Source organism: Grammomys surdaster, unplaced genomic scaffold (assembly GCF_004785775.1).
Source record: "Grammomys surdaster isolate TR1022 unplaced genomic scaffold, NIH_TR_1.0 126029, whole genome shotgun sequence".
Taxonomy (NCBI): Eukaryota; Metazoa; Chordata; class Mammalia; order Rodentia; family Muridae; genus Grammomys; species Grammomys surdaster.
Genome location: NW_021620842.1, coordinates 4,971,379 through 4,998,131, shown reverse-complemented (window position 1 = coordinate 4,998,131; position 26,753 = coordinate 4,971,379). Strand labels below are relative to the sequence as shown.

At 41.7% G+C, this 26,753-nt stretch overlaps 1 protein-coding gene across 4 annotated transcripts in view; it reads right to left on the bottom strand.

Annotated features, from left to right (window-relative positions):
- The window catches only part of Cdk5rap2 (CDK5 regulatory subunit associated protein 2), a 185,866-nt gene that overhangs the window by 64,412 nt on the left and 94,701 nt on the right, over positions 1–26,753 (bottom strand). For 3 of the 4 annotated variants that reach the window (XM_028754629.1, XM_028754631.1, XM_028754632.1), the window contains exons 15-20: positions 20,762–20,856; positions 15,748–15,878; positions 14,271–14,380; positions 12,775–12,903; positions 6,653–6,721; positions 4,647–4,831 (exon numbers count right to left, since the gene is read on the bottom strand). In XM_028754629.1, coding sequence (XP_028610462.1) covers positions 4,647–4,831; positions 6,653–6,721; positions 12,775–12,903; positions 14,271–14,380; positions 15,748–15,878; positions 20,762–20,856 — 719 coding nt within the window. The remainder of the gene's footprint in view (positions 1–4,646; positions 4,832–6,652; positions 6,722–12,774; positions 12,904–14,270; positions 14,381–15,747; positions 15,879–20,761; positions 20,857–26,753) is intronic. The other variant, XM_028754630.1, reaches the window with a different exon arrangement.

The following is a 26,753-nucleotide window of genomic DNA, read 5'->3' as shown; positions in this document are numbered from 1 at the left end:
ATCCTCTCTACAGAGCTGACCACTCACTGACGCTCTGCTGATTGTATATTTGGGTGAGTCTATCACAGTAGAGGAACTCTGGCTAAGGGACGTCCCCTGGTAAGAACAAACTTGGTCAGTGTGGCTTAGGCCCAGTCAGCACAAGCCATGGATGAAGAAGATGGAGAAATGGCAGAGGCTGGGTCAAGATGTTCTGATCAAATGTGACAGCTGGAATCCACTGGAAGATATTAACATAGAAGAAAGATTGCCTTGTCCTGGTTTTAAAGAGCTAGTCTACAGTGAATGGATTACACAGAGCCAGTCATGGAATAGGAGGGTAAATAAGGAGCCTGTACAATTGCAGGAGTCCAAACAAAAGATGGTGGCAGCTTAAATCCAGAAGGTAAGGCTGGAGATGAGAAGGGACTGAATTAGGTCTATGATCTGTGGGGACACAGGGAAGAGTCACTATGGGCTTTGGGGATTGAGAAGCTTGGGCTTTGAGGATTGAGAAGCTTGCGCTTTGGGCTATAACTGCTAGGCAATGTGGGACATACATTAGTATTGGTACTACAGAGAGCCAGGGCGGATCCAATGCGATAAAGAGTAGATGAGCAGCAGGCTGGTACAAGGTGGGTCTTAGGTCAGCACTGACATGTCTGCAGAAGGAGGTGTCCAGGACAGACCTTGCTGATAGGATCATTAGGCAGAAATCAGAGATATACAGAATCCAAAGGCAAGAAGGAGTAGATGAACAGAGACAGAAGGGGGCTGAGGATATGTCTCTGGGCTACACTAGCATTCTTTAACAAAGAAGGCAGAGAGGGAGAAGGCAGGGAGGTGAAAAGGAATAGGAAGCCAGAGAGAAGGACCAGCTGCTGCTGAAAGGCTAGCCAATGGATTTCACAGTTTAGAAACTGCTGCTGACTTGATAAATGGGGTAAAGGCTATGAAGGCTCTTATGATGGGGTAGAGAATGGGAAAGGGTGGAAGCTGTGGACATCAGCAATTCATTTAAGAAATTCTGCCTTGAGTATGGGAACAAAAAAATGGACAGTGGCTGAAATGGATGTGAAACCAGAAAGCAAAGAGGGTACTCTTCCCAAATATCAGGAGTGTCTTAAGTTTATGACAATGACTCAGAAGTGGGGAGGGGGATTAATGATTCAGAAGAGAGAGGGAGTTGGGGGAGGTCAGAAGTTCTTGGATAGCACAAGGACACTTCTATTCTACCATAGGAAAGGCAGAGTTTGAAATTGATAGTTAAACAGAGGATCAAATGTGATTATTTCTTCTGTTCAGTGGTAAATGAACCATGGCCATCTGCCAATGGGGTAGAGAGAAAAGAACCTGCAAAATAGTTCAGTGCTATGCCATAGTGAATGTTAGGCACACAGGTTCTAGAAACACAGGTAATACAAGCAGCCGGCCAAGGCTAGGGTACAACAGAGGTTTAGGGTTAACCTAGATCTTGGAGAATAGAAAAAATAAAGCATAAGAGGGGCCAACATGTGACTGAGCCCTGAAACAAAGGCTACTTGTTCTCAGTACCAAGGCAAGCAGTGAGGCCAACACAGAGGAGCCAAGGAAAGAACAGCACAAACAGCTAAAAAGTGGGCAACCCAGACACACAACTAGCTAGAATAACACACTGTAGTTTTTAATGACTGTCAAGAGCAATGTGGTACCTACAGGAAAGGTACTTGCAGGCTTGTAGCACCAGCCAGGCAGTTGCTGAAGTGACTCTGGAGAAAATGATGGACGTTAGGGTTGGAGAGGAGACAGCCTGGGTTTTAGAGGTAGAGACAGGAACACAAAGAAAATCCCAGGGCTTCTAGGGTCTAGAAGAACCCCCATATGTCTATTAACTCTGAACTGTAAATTCTACCTCCAAACGATGGCCAAGTCTTCTCCCTAGCAAGCTAAACCTTGCCCAGGCCCTTTTGGCCACTTCTCCAATGCTGTCTTTAGACATCCTGCCAGCCTTTCATTCTGGTGGTTCTACATTTATCATTCAACTATGCCCTCAGCTACAGAATCAGACTTCCTTTAGGGAATTAGCACATCTTCTACCATCAGCTGGAACTCAAGATCACATGAGTCTTTCAAAAACAATTCTTAAGCATATTAATGTTCCTCTTTCACATTTTTATAATTTCTCAGCTATCAAATATCATTTAACACTGAGCTACAGGGATCAAAAAGTTTTGATGAAGTTTTGATTTTAAATCATGCCTCTAGAGGCTGGTCTGGAATCAGGGCAGCAGATAGCCAGAAATCCACACAGTTAAGGAACAGGGAGCATGGCTCATTCCTACCCTGGCCTTCTCACTCCATCATTAACAGTGAACTCTTCAGAATGGTGAGGGCAAGGGAGCTAATGAACCATTTCCTGTTCCATTCTAGAAGATAGATGGAGTTAGTCACTCTGCAGTCTTTCCATTCTGACAGTCCCTCCAGGTGGATGGCTAGAAAGTACAAAGTCTCAAAAGCTATGAGGGAAGGCCTAAGTCTATCAAAGTTTTACACTGGGGTCCTCACACACTGGCTCAGTAACGAATAGAGACACACATCATTAGTTGGCTCCTGTACCTGCATATGACATTCATATCACCTTATCTGAGCTGAGTGGCAAAGGGTGGCACTAATTGGCAAGGTATTCTTTTAAACAAGGTCTTACTATGAAGCCCAGGCAGTCATCAAACTCACTGTCACACTCATCCATGCAAAGCAAAACTTAAGCAGCAATAACACAAAACTTTACTTAGTGCTGACGTAGACCTGTACCAGAATTTTATTTAATCTTAAGATTCCTAGGGAATAAGTACTATCATCTCTCCCTCTAGGAATAAAGAAATCAAGATAGGGACAGATAAGAATAGCAGAGCTAGACAGGACCTTTGTTTATAGACTGTTTTTAGTTTAGTTTTTTTTTTCCCAGAGCAACAAAAACATCTCACATCTAGAAGGAATTTCATCACATAAAGTTAGTGTTTCTATGATCAATGAGAATACTGAGTATTTCCCACTCCCCAAACCAGAGAAAATTCTCCAATTCTCCAATGGCTAAGGGAATGCTGGGTCCCCAAGTGTTACTTTCCCCCCATCTTTGTAAAAAGATTACTGGCTACAGTATGTAAAACTGAGCCTGTAAAATAGCTAACCAGGGCCTGGTACAGGGTGTATAGACAGGTCAGGTCTTCAGTAGGACCTTGAAACCATGACCAAACCCCATGGTAGTACACAGGGAAGAATAGTGTTCAGAAATGAAGGGTAGGCATAGTTAGGCTGACCTTTCTAATACTACCTGTGGCCGTACTGGCTAGGAAGCCTATGGGACAGGCAACTGTAAGAAAAAGCAGGTACCTGAGTAAAAACATCACAGATCTGCTGCTAGTGATGGGTCATAAAGGACTTTCTCTAAAACCATGAATAGGTTGGGATTTTTACAACTCAAAAGATTAAGAATACCAATTTTGTAGAAATGATGAGAGCTCACACTCACATGCTTCTCTGACAACTAGCTGGAGTTGAAAAGCCTGTGCACTAGAAGAGAGCACAGATTTTCCAACCCACCTAATTCTCACCATAGTCCATGTGTCACCAGCTTACAGCATTCAAGAACACCCCATGTGGTCCTCTATGGTAAGAGGCGGTGGTACCTATCACCTCAAAGTTTACAAGGTTGGGGAATATAGAGGTTCCACAAACTCTCTAGTCTTTCCTATCAACTATGATTGCCCAGCTCCCTTGGAAGATCAACTGAGTATGTCCCTGGAGTAGACTCATGCTAGGAAAGTGTTAGGTGTAAAAGAGTAGGAGGGTTGGTCTCACTAATCTTGCTAAAAACAGAATGCTCCTGCCTTCTTTTCAGCAGAAGGGTTCCAACAAGGGCTTAGTGCAGCAATGATGTAAGGAAGACTAAGGTGTCTGCCTCTTGTCAAGGGTCAAAACAATAGCAATTTGTATTTTTCTGCCTGTATCAGAACTGAGAGCTATTACTGAAATATACTACATACAAGCCAATTTTCTTCAGTATTTTTTTCTTAGTTCACATCCCGTGAAACTGAGGCACTAAGAAAAAAACTGCACAGCTCTTCCTGACTCTAAAGCCCAGGCAGCTGCCATGGACGGCCTAGAAGAACTATGAAAGGGGAAATGGCTCAGAAAGGGCTAATTTACAAAATACAAACACACCTAATGTTTCTCCTTCTCTGTGTCAGGAGAACAACCTGTAGTACTGCCCACATAGGAACAACTCTCAGCAGATATAGCAAGAAGAGAATTTAGTTCAAGCGCAACATAAAACAGCAGCAACACAAACTGAAATGGTGTTTTTAAGCTGATGCCAAAACCAGAGGAGATGCCAAGAGGGCCAACTCCTCTCACTGCCAACAGCCAGGCAGCCCTTTCTGGACTCCCAGGAATAATTTTAGGGAAAGCTTTCTCTTGTCTTTTTGTAATGAGCCTGCATGTAGCTCTGTTCAAGTCCCCTCACAGCCACCAACACGAAGCCTAATTACTTAATTGCACAACTGGCAAGATTCCTTCCCAGCCATTTCCGGAGCTCTCAGGTACACTGCACAGCACCATCTGAGTCCATTTAGCAAAATGAGTATGTTCGCTCCTCAAAGAGGTAAAGTGGTACCCAGGCCCATGTCTACCTGGATTCCAGCAACGGTGTGGCCTTCTCATTGAAGAAAGTGGCAAGCAGGCCCAGGAGCTCATCTTCTAGGCTATGGTCTTCAGAGGTACCAGGTGTTTGGTCCCCACTGTGGTCTAAAATATTGGAATCTATGTGCCTTAAATATCCATTTTTGCAGCCACCCTCAGCATAGTCCTCCATGATCTGCAAATGAAAGTGTTTGGTCAGATAGAGGCGCATAAAGAATGGAAGGGATAAGTGAAGAAGAAAGGATGCAGGTGAGTGAAAATTGGTCTACAGACAAGGCCAAGGAGGAAAGGGGAGGGGGCAAGCCTTCGAGTTCACTCATGGTAAGGCAGTAGCCATCTGTGTCACTTTCCTGACCCTCTGTTTTCTCACTCTTGAGTGGTATCATTCCCTCTGCTACAGTTCAGAAAATAAAGTAAGATGATGCAGTTAGGGTACGTGTCCAAGTTACTACAGATATCCTCCAGATATATGCTCAACCATCCCACAGACCGCACCTTGGAAATTCTTCCTAAGAAGAACCCGGGGTGCATGTGTCAACCATGTTTTGTTTTATTTAACATTACTTATACCACAGACATGTATTATTATACTCTACTGACATGTACTAATTAACTGGGCTTTGATGTATCTCATTAGGAAGGTAGAAAGTTCCTAATTCACATGGAGATGTTATTTACAGATCACCTTCCTGGGTCACTGGGTCTCCCAGAGGAACACTACCACAAAGACTTCCAGTTAAAACCTGTTTTGGGCATGTCCTGAGACAGCACAATTAGCATCCGCTTGTCCCTTTCCAAAGCTGTAAACTTCCTCAACCAGTCTATAAATAACTCCTCTTGACTCATTACTGTTAGTGATACACACATTAGCCATCACTCAATCTCTCCACACTGGAAAAATGATTAAGATTTTTCAAATGGAAGACAAGAGTCACACAAATGAGCTGTTATTTATAGGTTCTTGTTTGTCATCAATTCAGTTACTAAATCCATAGAATAGATAATCTACAAAACATGAAAAAATCTAGCATACAGTAATAAAAGCAGAAATTATTATCATTTGGTGAGCACTTAAGAAATGCTTTTGGTTTCAGTGTGGAGACACCCTATACATAAGGAGACACCCTATACATAAGGGCAGTGGAAATTCAAGTTTAGAAGGTGAGCAAGGAAGGGAGAGGCAAGAGTGACATAGCCAAGGCTCAAAACCATGTTTATGGGATTCCAAAGCACCCATTCCCATTGATTTGTGTTCCACAACTATCCATATCAGCTATGACCCACTCATGGCTCCGTGAATGTAGGTACCTTGGACACCTACAGTGTCATACGTGCAGCATCTATCTTACTACATCTCAGTCAAACCTGTGGCATCCTTATCTCACCATATCTCAATGTTCAAGTTTCTTTTAGCCCAACTGTTCAGTAGCAAAGTGACTAGAAGATTCTAAATGAAAAAAAAAAAAAAAGAAGAAGAAGAAGATTCTACATGGTTGGAGTTAATGACTATAATGCTACCAAGCTGCATTACATGGGTCAACAGATTGCAGAGAGCCACTCAGTTCCATCAGGGTCCCTTGCACTTCAATCAGATGACCTGAGAGTCCATACCCAAGGATTCAGATCTTACTTCCATCACTGACATAACCTATGCCTTAGACAATTCATCTCCTCTCACAGGTCTCAGTTGCCAATGCATAAACAGTGTGGATTAGATCATTAAATATCTATCCAGATCCAAGAGCCAATCCTTATTGTTCTACAGTTACCTAGTCCTTATCCAGCTATGTTTCCTTTCATGACTGTCTCACAGTCACCTACTTCATAACTACTGATAAAAAAGAGAACAGTTTCTTTGTTGCCTCCCTGGCACCGAGTAAACATACAATACAGGCAAAATTAACAGAAAATCGACCATGCACACCCTAGATTGCAAACTGATTTGGACACGGGGTGAGAGGGGTGAGACAGAGTAAGGAATCATCTATATTCCTACCTTACTACTCTGCTCCAAATGCTGGTCACTCTGGAAATGATTGTCCTCATCCTCCTTGGTAGCCACAAGCTATAGGGAGCATGGATTGGGGTGAGAAATGCAACAACAAAAAGTGTACAACATGAAGATGCATGAACAAGTCAGTAGTGTCTTTTCTTAAAAATTCCAAATAGTCAACAAAAAGAACAACAACAAGAAGAAAACACAAAGAAACAAATGCCAAAGCCAGAAGAAAATATTTAGCTAAACTTAGAACTACTGGCTATTGCTAACTGCCCCCCGCCATGGCCTATAAGGATATCAATCAAAGCAATTCCAAAAATCACATCAAATCTCATGTGCCAATGCAGCATGTAGGTGGAAGTTGGAGAGTCACTGGCTGGGTCACTTGTTGGACAGCTGTGTACATGGGATACTTGTGGTTCCATCCCAAGAGCTGTTACTATATGAGTCAACTGCAATCTTAACTCTCTGCTCAGCTGAAATCCTTGTTATCTTCCTCAAGAGGAAGAACCTTGTTCTGTCCTAAGAAATGCAAACTAAACCAAACTGACTTAGGAATGTCACTTTCTAAGAAGTTATCAAGGCCAGAACACCCTGGCCTACCACATCTGCACAACAATAAACATCAAATGGATCTGCTGAACACAAACCATATCCTACCATGCTAAAAAGCATGAAACAGGCTAACATTAACAAATCTGCCTATAAAATTTGTGAGGTACTCTAACTCTATTAGCTTGGCCCTTTTCCTTGCATCCTTGGCAGGGGGAGAAGGGATTAGATTTTGCTATACCTCTGACTGGCCTGGAACTTACTACCCAGACCATTCTGGCCTCAAATTTGTATGGTCTTCTTGCCTTTGCCTTCTAGTGTTAGGATTACAAGTCTGTGCTACTATGCCCTGCAGATATATTTAAGAGATAAGGACCAAAGACAGCTATTTAACTTGTTTGTAGGAGTATAAAAATATTAAACTTACTCCTAGGTACTTACTAAGGAAAAAAAAGGTCCTCAAAGATGGGGGCATGAATGTCCTATCATCTTTTGTCCACAAATAGCATAATGAACAAACACAAATACATTCAGACAGTGGGATACAAGAAACTATTAGCTCACATAACAACACAAATGAATTTCAAAATGATTATGATGAGCAAAGAGTCAACACACTGTGATTCCAGTTATTTGAAGGTCTAACAAAGAATTAAATAAAACACAGCAGACAAAGTAGACGAGTAGGTGGAGTGGGAGATAGACACAAAAGGACATGACAGATCTTGAAAAGAGTTTAGTTCCATTTACAGACACATATTCCTGTGGAACTTATTAAATAAAGAAGGAAAGAAAGAAAAACAGAGGGGGGGAGGGAGGGAAAGAGGGAGGGACAAAGGGAAGAAGGAAGGAAAGAAGAAAGGAAGGGCGGGAGGGAGGGAGGGAGGGAGGGAGGGAGGGAGGGAGGGAGGGAGGGAGGGAGGAAGGAAGGAAGGAAGGAAAGAAGGAAGGAAGGAAGGAAGGAAGGAAAAGCAAGCAAGCAAGAAAGAGTAACTATAAAATACATACTGGTTAAGGGTGGGGGAGATGGCTCAGTTGAGTAAAGGCACTTGCCACCAAGCTTGACAATCTGAGTTCAGCCTCCATATGGTGGAAAGGAGAACTATCTCTTTCAAATGCCTTCTCACCTCAACATGTGTACATGTACACATGAAAGCACACACACACAGAGAGACACACACAAATACACTAAATAAATGCAATATGAATTTGTAGTTAAAATACATATGTTAGTTAAATACATACAGGCTTAATTAAATATTTCAAATATACTGATTCTTACAATCATTGAAATAATTAAAAAAAAAAAAAAGACAAAACGAAGCCAGAGAGGTTAAGAAATGTTAACAGAGTCTAGGTAGCAAGTAAGTACCACATGATCTCATTCAAGTGGAATCTAAACAAGTCAGCCTTGTAGTACTTTAGAAAGCAGTGGTACTGGAGGCCAGTGAGGGTGAGCAGGGAGAAAATGGAGGGCTGGGGAAAGGCCTATAGTGTGTGGTTAGATAGAAGCAACATGTAGGCTGCTGCGCAGAAGACACCTAAAGATAAAATAACATACAAATCATGAAACCAGCAGAACAAATTTTAATCTTAAAGAAATGAAAAAATGCTTATGAACTAAATATATTTGCCTTGGCTTAAATATTACACAGTACACATATGTATCCAAATATCATACAGTACTCCATTAATGTCTATAATTATTTTCAAAATGATAATTATGATTGTCGCTTCTATTTTTCTAGACAATAGAAAATCAACGTAGGAAAAAATGTGTTTATTTTTTAAAATATGGATCAATAAATGGCTTAATGTCTTATATAATGACCTTAAATATTTTATTAATGTTATTTATATTTGATGGATATATTTATACAGAAAGACTGGGTATACTGACATTTTGTTATTATTGTTTGGTTTTGTTGTGAGACAGGGTCTCATGTGACCCAAGTTCACTTCAAACTCATTACATAGTGTAGGAGATCCTTCCGATCCTCCTAGCTCCACTTCCCCAGTGCTAGCACTACAGGTGCTTGCTCGCCAACATGCCTGGATTTGCAGTGCCCATATATATACAGTCACATAACTGAATGTGAGGGTCACAACAACACTGGCAACAGTAAAAGGTTCCTGAACACATGACTACCAAAAATAATTTCAAACTCTGAAGGGTTCATGGTACCAATTGCCCATATTGCAGCAGTCAAGTTCAACACAGTTTTTGCTCTAAAAACTGGACACATGCACCCTGAAGTGTGCATGCCTGCATACTCTGTAATACCAACCATCTTGGCTCGCATTTGAGACTACTGAATGCGATCAATTACTGTGTACACGTTACTGTTCTTACAGACACATGCATTAATTACAGAAAATAGATTTAGCACTTTCTTATCATCTCTCAATATGTAAGCATCAAATTGGTTCACCTTTGTATTACACAGTTTTGAAAAACTGCTATTTGAGTTAGTGGCAAAATCTCATTAAAAATTTGTTAAATGAAGCGTAGCTTGAGATTAAGTCAGAATTGACAATATTTTTTATATCTTATTTCATTTTGTGTATTAATCTGTATCTCTGTGTAAACATGAATATTTTTAATGCATGTGTGTGCAACTGTGTGCATGCAGAGGCTACTAGTGTTACAGGTATTTGAAGACTCCCAGTTTTTTACGTAGGCACTGGGATCCCTAACCCAGTCCTCATGATAGGGCACCAAGCACCCTTAGTTGCTGAACCATCTCTCCATCCCTGTCCAACAATTCCTGAAATGGCCCCTAAACACACTTCTGCTTTTTTGTACAATGTATTTATATGAGGCAATATTCATAGAATTGATATTATAAAATCAAAATGTCAATCAACTCTGAAAAATGTTGCAGATGCTATACACCCTACATGATAAATATTCAGCCAAGATTTAAACCTTTAAATAAAAATAAACAAGCACATCCATCTCATTAGCATTTAAATTCGCTTCTATCTTTAAAAAATGGTAAAACTATATGTACACCAAAGACTTGTTCTAAAACCCATTTCTTTATGATTTATTACCAGAAGCTGTGCCCTGTGCATAGCTAGATGGCTAAGACTATGTAGAATCTCCTCAGGGGAAAAGGAGTTGCCAGGTGGAAAAATTTACAAGACATTGCTTGAGATTCACCCAAGGTCTATTTCTTAATCAATGTGTCAGCCTTACTAACACCTGAGCTCAATTAAATTAAGCTCTATCTCCATGTCTCCCCATCCTCAGCTTTCTAACCACACTTAAGAATGACAAAAAAAAAAAAAAAAAACCACGTAAGTGACAGCAACTACTAACCTTCCTGAGTACCATATCTTGCCAGCATCCTCCTTTTCACATGTCCCCAACTAGAGATGTCAATTCCACAAGCTGCAGTCATGGGTTTCAACATTCACTACCCTGACTATATCCTGCTGAAATTACCCTGTATGATGGTGACTCCATCAAGTAATAACTGGCAAACACATATAAGAAAACAGTTGTACCTCGATAGAGACTTTTATAATTAAGCTTATTATAACAGCAGTATAGCAGTTGTTCACCTGGATGATTTCTACATAAACTATCCATACTGGAAAGTGTGCATCCTCAAGTACTGATGGGATGGTTCTGATTTGGAGTAGTCACTTTGGAAAGAAACATGATAAACTCTATTAGACCTCCAAACTATTCCTACCTGTACCTTGTTAGGGGAAGGTAGCTGAAAGCAAACTGTATGCTTACTGTATATCAGTATACATTAGTAATTACAAATCTGAGAATACAGTCTAAAGGAAGTAATCCTAAAACAGGGAAAGACCCATGTACAGAGAATTTTCAACAACCACTTGAGGCAATCCATGTGTCCAACAAGGAGTTAGGCTATTAAACTGCAGTTCCTAGGTAAGGTGAGAATGATGCAACGACTTAATGACAATTAGAAAAAACAACAGGAGGCAAAACTGCCTTTCAATGTAAGTGGCACGATCAGGATCAGAAGGGAAGGCTTTGAAATCTCAATTACGCTGTTTTAAAGCAACAGGATTAAGGTCAGTTCTCCATATTCTAAGATCTCTCTCTCTTCTCCTCTCCCCTCCCATCCCCAACTCTCTTTTTCTGATTTACAGCCTCCAAGAGAACAGATATTATGCTTTGTGACCCCTACTCTGTAAGTCTTGCTACTCAGAGAAAGCAGTGGGCAACATGGCCATTTCCAGCTGTCCCTGCCTTGTTTCTTGTGAAGGAGACAAACACTCCCACTCTGAGAACAGCAGTCTCCCCCTCTTTCACATCGCACCTCACCCTGGCTCCTTCTCCTCCCTCAGTTCCAAATTAGAACCATCTTTCCATGCATGTATTCCCATCCCATTCTGAGGAAGTCAAGGGAACTGTGCTAAAGGAAAAGGCTTTTCACAGGGAACATCAAATTGAAGTGCAATCTGACAAATGACTCAAATCCGAATCAGCTGCTATTAAGATCTTAGAGTGGGCAGAGGAAAAGGCCTCTATTCTCCAAAGGACATAATGGGACATTTAACAGATTTTTTTCAAAGGGCAAATGAACAAACAAAACTCGGCATTTACAGCTCAAATGGAGATGGTGAAGAAGGAGCTGCTTATTAAAAACTCGGCCTCAGAGGAAGTAAGCTGAGAGACTTGTTTCTCCCGTAAGTGGCCTGCCGTTGCTCTTGGTTTTCAAAATTATCTGGAGCCCTGGAGGCCAAGATCAATAATAATCCCTGCCTCAAAGAAAGCAGACAGCCAAAGCACAGCATAAATATAGTACCTCTGAGCAGTTCCCACGGGGAAAGTGGAAAGACAGCCCATAAACCTCTCCAAAGAAATGGCGTGGACATAGATGTGAGGCCTGTATGTACCTGGTACTCCAGGCTGAGTTAAGTCCACCCAGGAAAATGCCAGTTTTGATCCTGAGGGACTTCTGTAAGAAAAGATCCTTTGCACTCATGATGAAAACAGCCTGGCTTCAAAAATGATGCTAATTCACACATGGGGCCAGATTCTTGCACTGGAGAAATAGGCTAGCCAAGCCTAGAGAAATTCAATGTATCCTGCTCCCAACACAGCTTCAGGATCCTACCCTGTACAGCATGGTTACAAACAAGAAATGAGACAAATGTCAGCAGTGGGGGTTGAGGGGCAGGTTGGGTATGTAGACATCTTCCTTTAAGTTACAGACATTCCAAGGCTGGATGCATACTATGGAAGCTCTCTGGAGCCATGGCCATTCTCCAAATTGCTCTGAGAACACATCACTCATCAGATGGGCCATCAGCAGCAAATATCCAGAGCCAGGCCATGGTAACAACATCACAGGATATCAAACATATAAGACATGGCCTGAGTTGGAGTAAGCCCATGGACAGTCCCAGTGACCAACAAGGCTCTCAAGACTCCACCACAGCAATGAGAATTTCAAAGCCCTCTCTCAGGCAGATGGTCCTAAAAACTGGAGGAAAGGTTTGTGGCATTTGAGGTGCGTGTATGTGTGTCAGGTGTCCTCTCTGCAATTAGCACATGGCAATAAGCAAGCCCTTCTTACCTCTGCTTGTTTTGTTGACTCAAGCCTGTCATTACCCTGGAAACCCATGGAAGAGAGATCAAAAATGGTTTTCTTCAGGTGCTGGTTGTCTGTGTGCAGATCCCTCACAAGCTGTATGAGATCATTGACCTGGAGGAAAGAGCAAAAACATAGAGGTCGCACTTCAAGGCAGAGAGATATGACTTGTGAGAAGGCTATCTGCTACCTGAGTTATCCTCAGCTTCTGTGTCTACAGACAAGGTTAGAATAGCACAGGTCTACAGAATGAGAACTTGCCAGAACCACTAAAGGCATTTGGTCAATGGCAACTAACATGTTTGTCTTGTGACATAGCATTCTGGAGGAAAGATTCTCCAGAGCTGAAGTTTCTCCAACTATGTCAGAGCATCCTTGACAACAGAGACCTCCTTCTCTATATTCAGTTAGCAATGTCAGTTATAATGAGCTGTCCTTAATAAAGCAATAACCCTATCGGTTTAGTCAACCATTCTCAGCAAAATTCCTGGGGAGATGGAGAGGCTATCTTATAATGAGTAAACAGTGATACAAAGTTCACTGTTCTGGCTGCCAGAGCTGGCCCATCTGGAAAACTCTAAGACATAACAAAAATCAAAGTGCCAACATGGGACAGAGCAGCAGACTCCACACAAGACAGCACATGATGCTTTGGGTCAGCTCAGTACTCTAAATCCAGGCCTAGGTCCTGCTAGGCCAAGTCACAGGCAATTGAGCAGACTCATTTTGTTTCCTACAAGTTCCAAATGCCAGCATCTGATAATTTTTAAAAAGGTTCTTAACCTTTAAAGAAAATTAAAAAAAAAATCTACCTTGTCTTCTGCTATAGAAGAGGAGGGAAGACCCTGCTGTAAAAATAAGGTGGAGAGTGATAGAGGAAGACTGACACCAATCTTTGGCTTACACACACACACACACACACACACACACACACACACACACCCTATTCCTAACAATGATCCTTGAAATATTATGTCACTACAACCATATCACATATCTATAGACTGAAAACCTTGCATTTAAGAAAGATACATGCAATGATAAGGCTGGAAACTACATATATTCAAATCTATGTGCCAGGTCCTGGGATGAAAGAAATAAAAATAAGATTAAGACTACTCTTAAGAGGCTCACCCTCCAGACATCTAGACACTAGTAACTAAATATCACTAATCGGTATGGGAGGGAAATCAAGCAGGATTTTTTACTAGGAAGTGAGTGACTTGAGAAAAGTGACTTGCTCATTGTAGGGGGTAGGCCAAGCACTTTCTCAGGAAAGTGGGCCTGGGCTAAGGTATCCAGCCTGGATATGAGAACCTATCCTGGGGAGCACCGCTAGCACCATCCATCTGAGGAACTATGCAGCAATTCATAAAAGATACAGCAGGCAGGAAAGGAAAGGGCTTGAGACCTTCACACCTCTGAGATCAGGAACCAAAGAGATAAGAACAGGCCAGAAAAGTGAACAGATCGGTCAATACCTTTTTCTTGAGTTCTTCTTGAGAAAAATGCTCCAATTGAAACTGATTGTGATCTTCAAGGCAAATACTTAGATACGATGTCTGATCACTATAAAATGAAAACGGCTCTTCTGCACAAAATAAATAAATAAATAAATAAATAAATAAATAAATAAATAAATAGTAGGGTAGGGGAGAGGAGAAAGACTATTAGAAACAGATCCTCCCAAGGCTTACCTTTTCACCCAAAGCAATCACAAAGGACTGGGGTAGCGGAGCTGAAGCACACAGGAGTTAAAGCACAACCTCCAGAGCAAAAGTAATTTTGCATGTTCAACAAGCTGATGTTTCAATGTGTGGTTTCATCTGGTCTGTGGGCTACTACTGTAGCCAATTCTGAATTTCAATTTGCCTATCAAGTGCTGTACCTGGAGACCACTCTCAATGGCACAGGTAAATGATAATTTCAGTTCAAATAAGAGCGGTACTGGCTTAGGTATGAATACACAAAATTTAGATGAGATAGCAAGCACAGACTTGGAAGTACACGAAAGTGGCTGATATACTTTTCTGGTCCCAGAGTTCTTTGGGAAGAAAGCATACACCAAATATAAAACCTATCTGCCAGTGGGAATACAAAAGGGTATCAGTTACCAGTGTGTTAGAGTCTGCACACATTACATTCTAATAGGATGGGAAAAATCAGGGGGCATTCATTTGAATGGAGTACCACCACAGAGTCTTGTTTAATACACATGGCCAGTGGTAGTGTTCTTAAAACAGAGCACTAAACCTCCAATTATTACTTCCTGGGTCAGATGATGCAAATCAACGACTCTATGCCCAGCTCAGCTCCTTCATCTATACAGGAAAGTTAACACCTTCTCTGCCAAACTGAATGACTGTGAGGAGCAGAGATGGAAAGGCTTGAGCCTAAAGCCATGCATCTTATGCCCAGAACAGACTACAAAGAAGTCAACCACAATCAGTTTCTACCACACATGCCAAGCACTGGGGCTGGAGATGAAGAAAGGAACAAGACACTAACCAGAATATAAGGAGTGCATAGCAAAACAGAGAGCCCAGATGCACTGTGATGGATACTGCTGTACTATCCCATAGTTCCTGGTACTGGTGCCCTCCATGTATGATTCTAAAACAGCAATCTTGCTCAATATTTGTGTGGTCCCACTCAATGGAGATAAGGCAGGAAAAGTGCATTCAATGAGGATTGATTACCGTCCCCCAGGTTATCTGGAACTAGAATAGCAAATAAAACACATAGGTGGGCGGGAGACAACCCAGCCACAGATCAACCCCTACAGAATGACTAAGCTTTTAATGGGCCCTTCCATTAGAAAGGCTGAAGCCAGTCAGATGCAGACTCAGTCAGAAAAGAGGATCCTGAAGACATTCTACCTCTGGTCTAGGGTTTTAGTTCGACTAAGACCCTTGGTGGGAAACAACCAATGGGAAAGCCATAGAAAGAAGCCTATACCTTCTCGACTCCGAATTTCACTGAGCTGCTCCTGCAGGGCCTTCTGCAAATTCCGATAGGCAAGCACATCCTGCTCCAGCTGCTTCCGAAGGGCAAGAACCTCTTTCAACTCAGCCTGTAGGTTGCTGACACTTGGTAAAACAAGACACCAGAAATTATAAGACACACTGATTTATGCTTTAAGATACAAAGCCTAGCAATCTGTGGTTTTTATGTCACATGTAGGGTGATTTTTTTCTTGTTATAAAAGTGTTTATTACAAAAAAAGGTAACTATAGAGAAAATAAAAATTGCTATGATGCCCCCACTGATCAACACATGCTATCTTTCCTGTATCATTTTCTCCATAAGTATTTCTACAAAGCCTAATTACCACTGGGTGTGCAAGGTAGAACTGTGTTTCCCTTGCTTAAATATTCACTCATATTTGTAAAGGTTTCTGATAACATTTTTAATGAACACAGCATATCAGATCAGGTGACAGTTCTCCATTTACTTTGACTCACTCCTTACTAGTGTCTACTATAGGCACAGAAGGTGGAAAGAATCTAATTCTCTAGAACGCTCCACTGCTTGAACTAATGCCTTGAGAAGCCTTAGTGTATAAGAGTCTCTCTCACCCAGGACCCAAGCTTCAGAAGAGAGGGAACAGATCAGAAAGATTATACTGGGGTGAGGGTCAGGAGGAAAGAAAAACAAAAGAAAAGTAAGTTCCACAGTAAGACAGAAGCAGACCAATTCACGGCCAACAGAACTCTATTGTAGTAACTCAACCCAACTGAAAAATGCACAGTATGAATGCACTGTTCTGTAAGAGCAGGTATTGAGTATAACATGTTGATCAACACAGTCCAAGAAGCCCAGAACCCAGTGAGGACATGAAAATGCTATGCCTCTTAGAGCTGCATTAATCGTGAGGAATCCTTCCCAAAGAAGTTCCTTCAGTGATGGGCATGTTCTATACACTAATACAGCAGCCACTCGCTAATGTGCCTACTCAACATCTGAAATGGGGCTTAATGTACCAAGGAACTGAATGTTTAATTTTATTAAATAGAAAGTAAGTGTAAATTTGAGTAATCGCATTGCTAATAGCTGTTCTACTAGACAGTACAGATCCACAGAAAGGATTTGGACTTACATCCATGTGCAAGTGCCCCATGATCTGAATGACACACACTTAACTCTCAGAGGAGCATGGAAAGCGAGCTGACACCTGCAACACAGATACAGTCACCACTCTAGAGCTTTGAGCCTACTGTGTAGTTTGACATTCAGGTTACTGAGTATCTTAAAGATACTCAGCTATGCAGTGGATCAAAGCACAGGAGTATTTTTAAAATGAATCAGAAAGTTTCCTTCTTAAACACTAAGAAATCTATCACTCTCTTCCAGTGTCTGACATACAGCTCCCTGACAGGGTTCATCACTGCTCTGTAACTATCTGTAAAATTGTATAAATATATGGAGTTTCTAGGGAAAGGCTCATAAGCGTTTACATCAGATTTTTCAAGAGTGGTTGGGAGCTGTTGCTGGGCTTCTGTGAGAAACAGACTCAAGCTCCACTTCTCCAGCTCCATCCACGAGAATGTACACACAAATCACCATACACTGGAGGAAACGAGGTTTTCTGTCTATTCTTCCTTGCTTGTGTGCCAAGGACAGTTAGTTGTGAGGCAGTCTTCATGTGAGGGAAGGGCCTATGAGAAACATGTACCTACCTCCCCTTCACAACCATTGTAAGGGTCAATCTGTTTGGCAGATGGAAATCCTTCCATATAAGTCACAGCACAGCGCAGGCTTTGCACAAGGTATGCTGCCAAGCCATGTAATCAGGGAGGCTCCTCCCACTGGGTTGAGGCAGGCTACCCACTGCACCAATGCTTCCGTTTCCTGACATCGTGAGAAGTGCACAGTTGATGCTTCAGATTTCTCACTCCTATTTTCCCAACTCCAGAGTCTCTGTGAGGTGGGAGAATCCAGCTGAACAAAAGTGGGTTTGCTCAGAGAAAAACAAGCACTGTGCATTCTTTTAGGAACAAGGTGGAAGAATGGAATGGCCAGGAGGAGAAATACAAGGTTCAAAGGAGGATACTGCCACTAACCAGCCCTAAAATCACTAGGCCAGACCTGTAAGCTGCTTCAGTTACAAAATGAGATAATTACAACTTTCCCTTGAATTAGTTTTGGAGCTTAAATGAGATATTACATGAGAAAGCTTGGTATATACTCAGCAAACATCATTAACCTTATTCATGTGATGAACCAAAGGTTTTTTTTCCCCCTTGGGTATTAACATAGGTATTCTCATCTAGAGAGAATTTTGTACCCACTGAAGAGATTAGGGAATATATGGGGCCATTTGTAGTTGTTACAACTATATCTGGATGGAGCAGTGTGGCACTAATCAGCAGGCAGAACTAGGGATAGTATTAACATCCTACAGTACATAGTATTCCCACTGTAGACTATATCCGTCTAGCCCCAAAGAGTCCCACACTGCTGAGATTGAGCAACAACTGAAATCACCCCTGGTTGAGAGGACATTTCAATAACGGCCTCAGTATAGATCCTAGAAAGTCTAAGCTCTGATCATTCATCACTGCAATATGGAACTAAAGTCACCAACTTCTGAGTACTGCCAAGCTAATGTGACCAGGCTCATGGTGGCTATCCCTTCCTTTCTCACTTTAATCACAAGTATGTCCTTATAGGACACTACCTTTACCATATTTCCAGAGTGAGCAGTGTTAAACTACACAGAGGATCTCAACTGGCTCTCATCTGTAACTTTGTCTTCTGTTTTCACCAAGGTGTGAGCATCCAAAACTCTATAGCTATGTATAGGACAGAGAGACTGGGCTTTTGATGTTATTACTAATAAATGTTGCTGTTTACCAAGAGCTTCATGACTGCCAGGCAGCATTAAAAGTTATATAGTATCTGCCCTCATGCTTTAGATACTTTTCTATTATTGTACTAAGATACTATGACTAAGACAGAATATAGAAGAGTTCATTGTGGCTTACAGCTTCAGAGAATGAGAGTCTATAATCATCATGGCAGGGAGAATGGCACTGGGGCATTTCCAGAGCTTATTTCTTGATATACAAGCACATGTCTTTGAAGCCAATTGTAAATGGTGTGGGCTTTTGAAACCTCAAAAACCACATGCAATAATATACCTGTTAATCTTTCTAAAACAGTCCCAGCAACAGGGGCCAAGTATTCAAATACATGAACCTATAGAGGCCTTCTCATTTAAACTCTTTCATGTTCTATAACAATGCTATCAAGGCTGGAAGACAGGAGGTGGATAGAGAAATAGACAGGTAAGTAGGTTTGGAGGCAGGTAAGTTGGGAAGAGGGTAAGGAAGGAAAATAGGCAAGGATTAGGTAAGGAGGAGGGCAGGCCAGCCCATCTCCACTTTACAAATACACACCCAAAGCCTCAGGGTGAGAGATGAACCCACAAGCTTGGACCTGCTAAGTGCTGGAGCTGGGATGTGAATCCAGGTCCGCAGATGAGTATGAGACCTTTTAAGCATCCTTGTTCATTAGCTACAGCCTTGGCCCTTTTGAGTCTCATTCATGTTTTTATTCACTAGGAAAAAGCTTATGAAACTAGGAGCCATTCAGATGCTGAGAGTGCTTGAGAGCAACTACAACCCACACTTAAAGTCTCACTGAGCGCAGAGTCTACTCGGGATCCTGTCAGAAGTATTATACAATGAAAGAAAAATTTCTCTCCCCCTTGAGTTTTCATGCCTGACTCCATGCCTTCCCCACAGTGGCCAGGCTTTCTCAGATATGTCCACACCACCTAGCTCATTTAGCATATTTTCTGCCTTCTCTAAACTCATTTCAAGTCTGAAGTTTGAAAATTACTTCATAAGCTAGAAGATCAGTGCTGGAGGAGGGGCATTCCTAAACAGAGCAGTCCCCTAGCACTTGCTCTGCCTTGCCTGAAGAACTGGTCCCTGCAGATAATCCTGCCCTGAGAGAAGGGGTGGGGGCACAGGGAGGCAACTGACTTGGAGACCAGATGAGCCTCCTGACAGAGAGACACTTGGGCTAGTTCTAAAGGGAAATTTTAAGACAGAGCAGGGAAACCCTGGGCCATTAGGGCAGGAAACAGCAGGGCATGGCAGAAGCAGGTACACATAGGGCATGGAATATTGAAGAGCCCAGTGTGGGAAGAGCAAAAGGCATAGGTAAAAGAAAAATAACGGCCATGCTTTTAACTATGGAAATTTGGGGATCTATTCAGAAAAAGGTAAACTAAAATAATGAGTCCTTTTTCCACTTCTCTATTCCACAGACCAATAACCAGGAAGCTGTGGCCAATCTTGTTCCATAATAATCACCACCCACTTCTGTTTCTCTACTGTTTTGAAATGAATAACATTATCTTTCAATTTTATCCTGAGTACAGACCAAGTATTTACAGATGCACAAAGGACAGGACAGGCTACCTACTGGGGACACAGAGGTGGAGCTAGGAGCAGGAGGCTAACAGGAATACCATTGGCTTCAGCTGACCATCCTTACCACCCTTCAATGACACAAAATCATTTTAGCAGTTCTACAGACATGTGTCACTCAAAGACATGGAGATGTGGCTATGTCCCAGGGCTTTGCTAACACCTGTGTGACCCTGGGCAAGTCCCTAACCTTTCTTGGTTTCAAGAGATCACATGCAATAGGTATAATCTTAGTATTTTCCTCATGCAACAGCTATGAGGAACATCTGAGAGTAGACACATAAAACAACTTCCTAAATACACAATGAAGAACTGAAACTCTGAGCAAATATTCTATTTTAATGCTAATTTTGTTGTTCTAAACAGGCAATTCTTGATTGAAAATAGGTACATCTGACCAATAAAAGAGATGTTCACTAGCTAACTACTTTGAAGGATTGCCATGTTGGATGGGGCTTTTTCTTGCTCAGAAACCAGCAGTACTTATCAGGAAGTATGTGTGGCTGTGGTGTCTGAAGAGAGTCACTTACCTGTCTGTGTCCTGAGTCTTTGCCAGATGGGCATAGATGTTCTGTTCTGCCTTTAAGTCCCCAGTCAGCCCTTCGTACTCTGATTGTTGCTTTTCCTGGAAATGACAACGGGCATCTGACATTAGGGGCAGAAGCCAAGGAAGATGGCTTGCCATTATGCAAACACATGTGGCTAGCTCTGGATTTTTAAAACCACAGACTGCAGGCTCTGAGCCAGACTCAGGCTCAGGCCATAGTAACACAGCACCACCTTCAGGAAGAGACAGGAATGACAGTCTCCATACTTCACAGAAGGCCATCATGGGTGCAGCTACTGGGAGGAGGTAGAAGACATGTGGTGGAAGGCCCTACGGTAATTGAGAGCGCACCCTTAACAGGAACTGTAGGACCTCAGCCCTTCTCACTTTTGCTTCCTAGACCTGAAGTGAGCAGTTCTTCTACCAGGTGTTCCCTTTCACTGCCTTCCTAATATAACCTAATAGCCCAAGCCTGGGCTGCAACCTCCAAAACTGTAAGCTAAACTAAGTCTTTTCCCTTTATAAGTTATCTTGTGTGTTTCATTATAGTATCGTGAAGCTAACTAATACTCAACAAAAGGAGAGAGCCACGCTCCCACACTCAAAAGCTGTTTGTGAAATATCGTCAAAGCCACCCTTTTCACCTGTCTCCCTTAGATCTACTGCCTCTGACTTCATAAAACTCTATCGATGCTACACTTTCTGCTCCTCCACAGGAAACCTCACAAACCTGAGACAAAGGACATACAAGAGAGTGGAAGAGGACCAGTGAGTGGCATCTGATTGGTGTCCAGAACAGTGATGACAGAGGCTAGGCTGGACCACTGCTAATTTGTATAACCTTGGGAAATCAGATTACAAATCCATGAGGCTTAGTACCTCTGTTATGAAATGGAGGTACAGTTTGGCAGTTCCCCACTCATAAATGTTATTTTGCCATCAAATTCAAATTCTGATGCAGCTCCTTAGCAGTTTGGGGATTTCAAAAGTTGCTAATTAATAGCTTGGGCATTCCCACCTAAAAATCAATTGGCAATGACTACCACTTTTTGAAATTATGGAGCAGATTCAGATAAATTATGCTAACGAACTAGAGATATCTGGAGAAACGGCTAACTCCAGTACTGAACAGAAAAAAAAAACACAGGCATGATGTGTCTCCAGCATTCTGTTGTGCCAAAAGATGCATGTTTTATGATCAGAGCAGTGATTGCCAGAGCCTCTGCAAGAGGACAAAATAGAGGTGCAGGGCATCAAACAGTTTCAGTTATACAAGTAAATCTCAGAGATGTAGTGCACAGCAAGATGACCAAGGTAAACAACTGAGTCCCAGATACTTGACATCTGCTAAAAAGGTAGATCTTTAAAAACCATAGGGAAAGGTAACGCTGTGAGGTGATGATTGCGTTAGTTATCTTGATTATGGTGATGAATTCACAAAAGCTAATTGTATAACTTTAAGTGTGTGTCTGTATCTATATGTGTGACACTATGTGATGTGTGTGTGTTTGTGTGTGTGTGTGTGTGTTTTACTGGTACTACAGACTGAACCCAGAGAATTGTGCATAGTCAAGCACTCTATGTGGCACTAAATTACATCCCAGCCACCAAAACTTGATGTTTGTCAGTTATAATCTAACAAAGCTGATAGATAGAAAGATAGATAGATAGATAGATAGATAGATGAAAACAATGATGAAAAGTTGTCTAGAAGTTACAAAAGTCATTTTTAAAGCTCTTACTAGCTAAACAAGAGACAATTTGAACATCAAAATAATTATATTACAAAGTTCAAAATTGATACAAACAAATACATGAGAAGAGGTTTTGCTTTATAGTAAAATGGCTAGTTAATACATATGGGAAGAATGATGGGATCAGAAAGCAGATCCATTTGGCAACCATCATGGTAATAAACAATTCAGCCAACAGACATGAAAGAACACTAAAACCAGACCGTGAGTCTTTGAATATTAGGCAATTTACAGACACTACCCTTAAACTCTTCCTTAGTACACAGAAAAAAAGGGCAACTGGATAGTCAAGAACCTGAAGACAGAGTCTTTGTGAATATATCAAAGCCAGCACAGCTAGTAACTAAACACATGGAGTTCGTAGTGTAAAGCAAGAGGAACTGTGAACACAGCATCACTACTCTTGATACTTCCACAAAAGATGCACTAACTAAACCAAATCACCAAACACACAGCAAGGAGCCCCACATGAAGAGCATGGTAATTGTTCTGCACTCTTCAAACCACCAGGGTCATGGAACTAAAGAATCAAGACTGAAAATCTCAAGATGGGATACCACATCGGACCTTTGTGTGAAGTGTTCCTGAGACAGCTGATGAACTGTGAATAAGCCTGAGAATTGAAGGCAGCCCAGGATCTATGCTCATTTCCTGGTGTAGTAGCTAGGTGAATGTCTGCTGCCCAAATGTTAGGAAAATATCTAGTTCATGGAAAAGTGAAGGCTGCTGCTCACCTTCTTCTCAACCTCACTAACACAGAGGGTACATACTCACATGTGACCAGAGAACACTGTGGCATCTTCTGCTCACTAACCTCTAACTCAAACCATCATTCTCTTTGATTGCAGTGGCCATATGAACATTAAGGGTAGCTCTATGACACTGCCAGCTAAAAACAGTTATTTGTAAATGCCAAAGAGATTTCAGAACATTTATTCTTCTTACTACTTCAAAGCTACTGTAGTCACTACCCTCACCGTTAAATTTTGTTATTTAAAAATATATTAATTAAAAATATAATTTCTCTAGAAAATTGTTTATACTTTGATAATTGAATTTCAATATATTGGTTCACTTCATAAGCCAATGCATATATAAATTCTGTGCATTTAAACATTTTTTTTTCTAGAACATGGGTCTTTTGGCCTACACTGACTGCCAAAAACATGCAGTGGACCAAAGGCTAAGTACCCTGACCAAGGAGAACAGTGTTGTTCTTCCAATCCTAGCAAAGATGCTAATTACCCAGGTAGATATCTAACACTTTTATAAATCATACTACAGGCCACTGGCCTAAGTACTCCTAAATGCTTCTGTATACAACAGTGCTTCATTGGGGTTCTCTCAGAACTTGCCTGCACATAAGCACCTGAAATGACATCAAGACAAGGAAAGTCACCAAGTCTTTGGTATAGTCATTGTATCTTGTCTCACAGTATATCATTTCTTGCCTGTCCCATTACTAGCTATGCTGACTTGTTATGGCTTGTTATACTAAATACTATCCAAGTAGTTTCTCACTGAATCTGAATATAACTGGGTGTAGAGATGACACCCTTCTCCCAGTTCTAGAAATGAAGACACAAGGAGGGTGATCACCATCAGGATCATGGAGTATGGCATGGGGTCCTCAGCACATCCATATTTGTCTCAGGAGGTTAAAAAACTTAAATGAATTAATCGATGCATGGTGCCTGGTATGGAGTGGACACCTGGTATCAGCCCTAAGTACCATTCCCATGTTCTGGAGCTGTGCTAGGTGCTTCATAGAAATCCTGTACAGTTTTACTATATGGAGCACTGTATCAATCTGTTCAGTTGTAACTGAGCCAGTCCACTTAACTGATAATCAGTAGTCAGGATATGGACTTGTATGTGAGGTCAAAGTTAACTAAGGGTTAAAAAAAATAGAGCAGAAAAATATGGAATTCTAGTGGAGAGAATCTCAGTAGTCCAAGCCCTGAGCCACATGAAGGTACTGCCATGTCAAGGCCCCGATTCCCAGCCCAGCTCTCCTTTCCTCTTTTTCCTGGCATCTCACCACATTTCTTAGCTTCTGTCTTCATTCTTTTTTCCTGACTTCCATCTTGGGGATCACAGACATCCCTCCCCAAGTCTCAAAGACCCTAAGAGACCTCAGAGATGGAGAGACATTGCTTACCACTCTCCAGTGACACTCCAGTGCACTTCATAGGCTCTTCTCCAGCTCAATCTCATAGGGAGTCTTCTCTAGCCAAAAAAGATGCCCTCCTCTGGTCTTGAAGCACCCACTCACTTTTACCCAGAGCTTTCGTGCCAACCACCTGTTCAGTCTGAGCAATGCAGTTATCCTCAACCAGGCCTGGTGTCTGGCACAAATCAAATCCTGCCATAAACACTCGCTGAACTGATGATTAAATAGGTAAGAGGGGAACACAGGGACTGATATGAATCTTAAGAGCAGAGATTCCTGTGGATATTTTGCATAATGGAAGTCAGAGTGAGTCAACGTCTTCCTAGAAGCAAATTGCTCACCCATGTTAAATAAATGAACTCTTCGGAGCCATTTGCGTCCCATTTCATCAATCACCTATTCCCCTGCGCTGACTCATGCCCCATTAGAATGAAGTCATTTGGCTCCCTCAGCAGAGCTGACAGCCAGTACATTTCCTTGGCACAGAAGAGAGCTAGGCTGCCTGGGGATGGTGGGCAGTGAGGCACCTACTGAGTAGCATCTCCAATCACGTAACAGCTCAACAGGAGGTCTCTCAACACAGACATCTGGCACTGAGCTTGGCACACATCTTCATGTGTGGCTTGCAGTGCATCCTCCACAGCCCTAGGAGTGATCACCCACTCATCACTATTTTGCCTCATCAGAATGTGCTAGAAACATAACAGCAGTCCATAGGCAGACACTGCTCCTCTGTGGGCAAGGCCCTGGGCCCTCGTTAAACAAGCACAACTGTCTCTTGGGCATTCTAAGATTAAGACAGAGACATCTCACACCATCAGAACGGCAGTGTCTTAAGTCAAAAAGTCTATTGTTCTCCAAATCCATGGCACTCCTTCAGTTTTCCCAGAGCCTCCCACATGGTACCTATGAGAACCCTTAGTTTGTTCCCAAAGTCACTCTGCATAGCTGTTGAACTCAAACTATTCTATGCTAGCTTCTGGAGCATTCAATCCAGAGCAAACTTACTAGGATGTCTCTATTATCACTAATCCTCTTAGAAGGACAGATTAAAATCTGCCTCAAAGACTATAAAGGCACATTTTAAGAGATCTGGTGACTTGACAAAGGCTAGAGATCTTAAGTAGCATGACTGACATCATGTACCCAACAAGGGCAAGGGCACTTTCTGACACTGGTTCTGGAATAACTTCAAGAAAACAGGTGTACAGTACAGACTACAATATGACAAAACAGCAGAAAGGTAAAGAGAAGGCTTAATGCATCACTTCCTGCTAATCAGGGCAATTTGGTGACCTGGTAGATGGATGGGGCCTATTTCAGCAGCTGTGTCACAACCCAGGAACAAAGACATTTATTTTAATACTCACAAAATGCAGCCACATATCCCAACCAGGTCAACAACAAAGTTAGAAATCGCGCCTGTGGCAAGTCACATATAGCCAGAGAACTTCACGCCCTCTTCTTCAGTTCCCTGATCACTTCTAAGCATTAATTCTCAGGATCACACATGCTTAGCAGGAATAGAAACACTACCATAGCCTTGGGCTCTTTGTAAAAATGGGCAGAGGATAAATCCCAAATCAACACAAAATGGCCAAGGGCATTGCAGAAAAAAATACACATTTTCTACACAGAAAGAACAATCATTTGAAAAGCAAACTTTTCTTAAGGAAATAGAACAGAGACAAGTCTGTAGCAGCCAGGAGTTCTTAAATTGACACCCAGAAATTTACAATTCTGAAGTATAATTTACAATTCCTTATCCACAATTTGCAATTATCCCTGCACAACAGAATTAAGTCCTTTGCCAAATACTTCAGCATTTTGCACAGTAATTTAAGAATTGCCAAGATGTGGATGCTACCAAATGTTCATGCAATGCCCTGGTACCCATGGTTATACAAGGGACAGACATTATTCCACACAAAATAAATAAATGAATAAATAAATAAATAAAATATTAATATATTCAACCTGCTTCATAAGATCATAGACATTCTGATCAATGAACTATACAGGACTAAAATGCTATTCCAAAAGCAAAG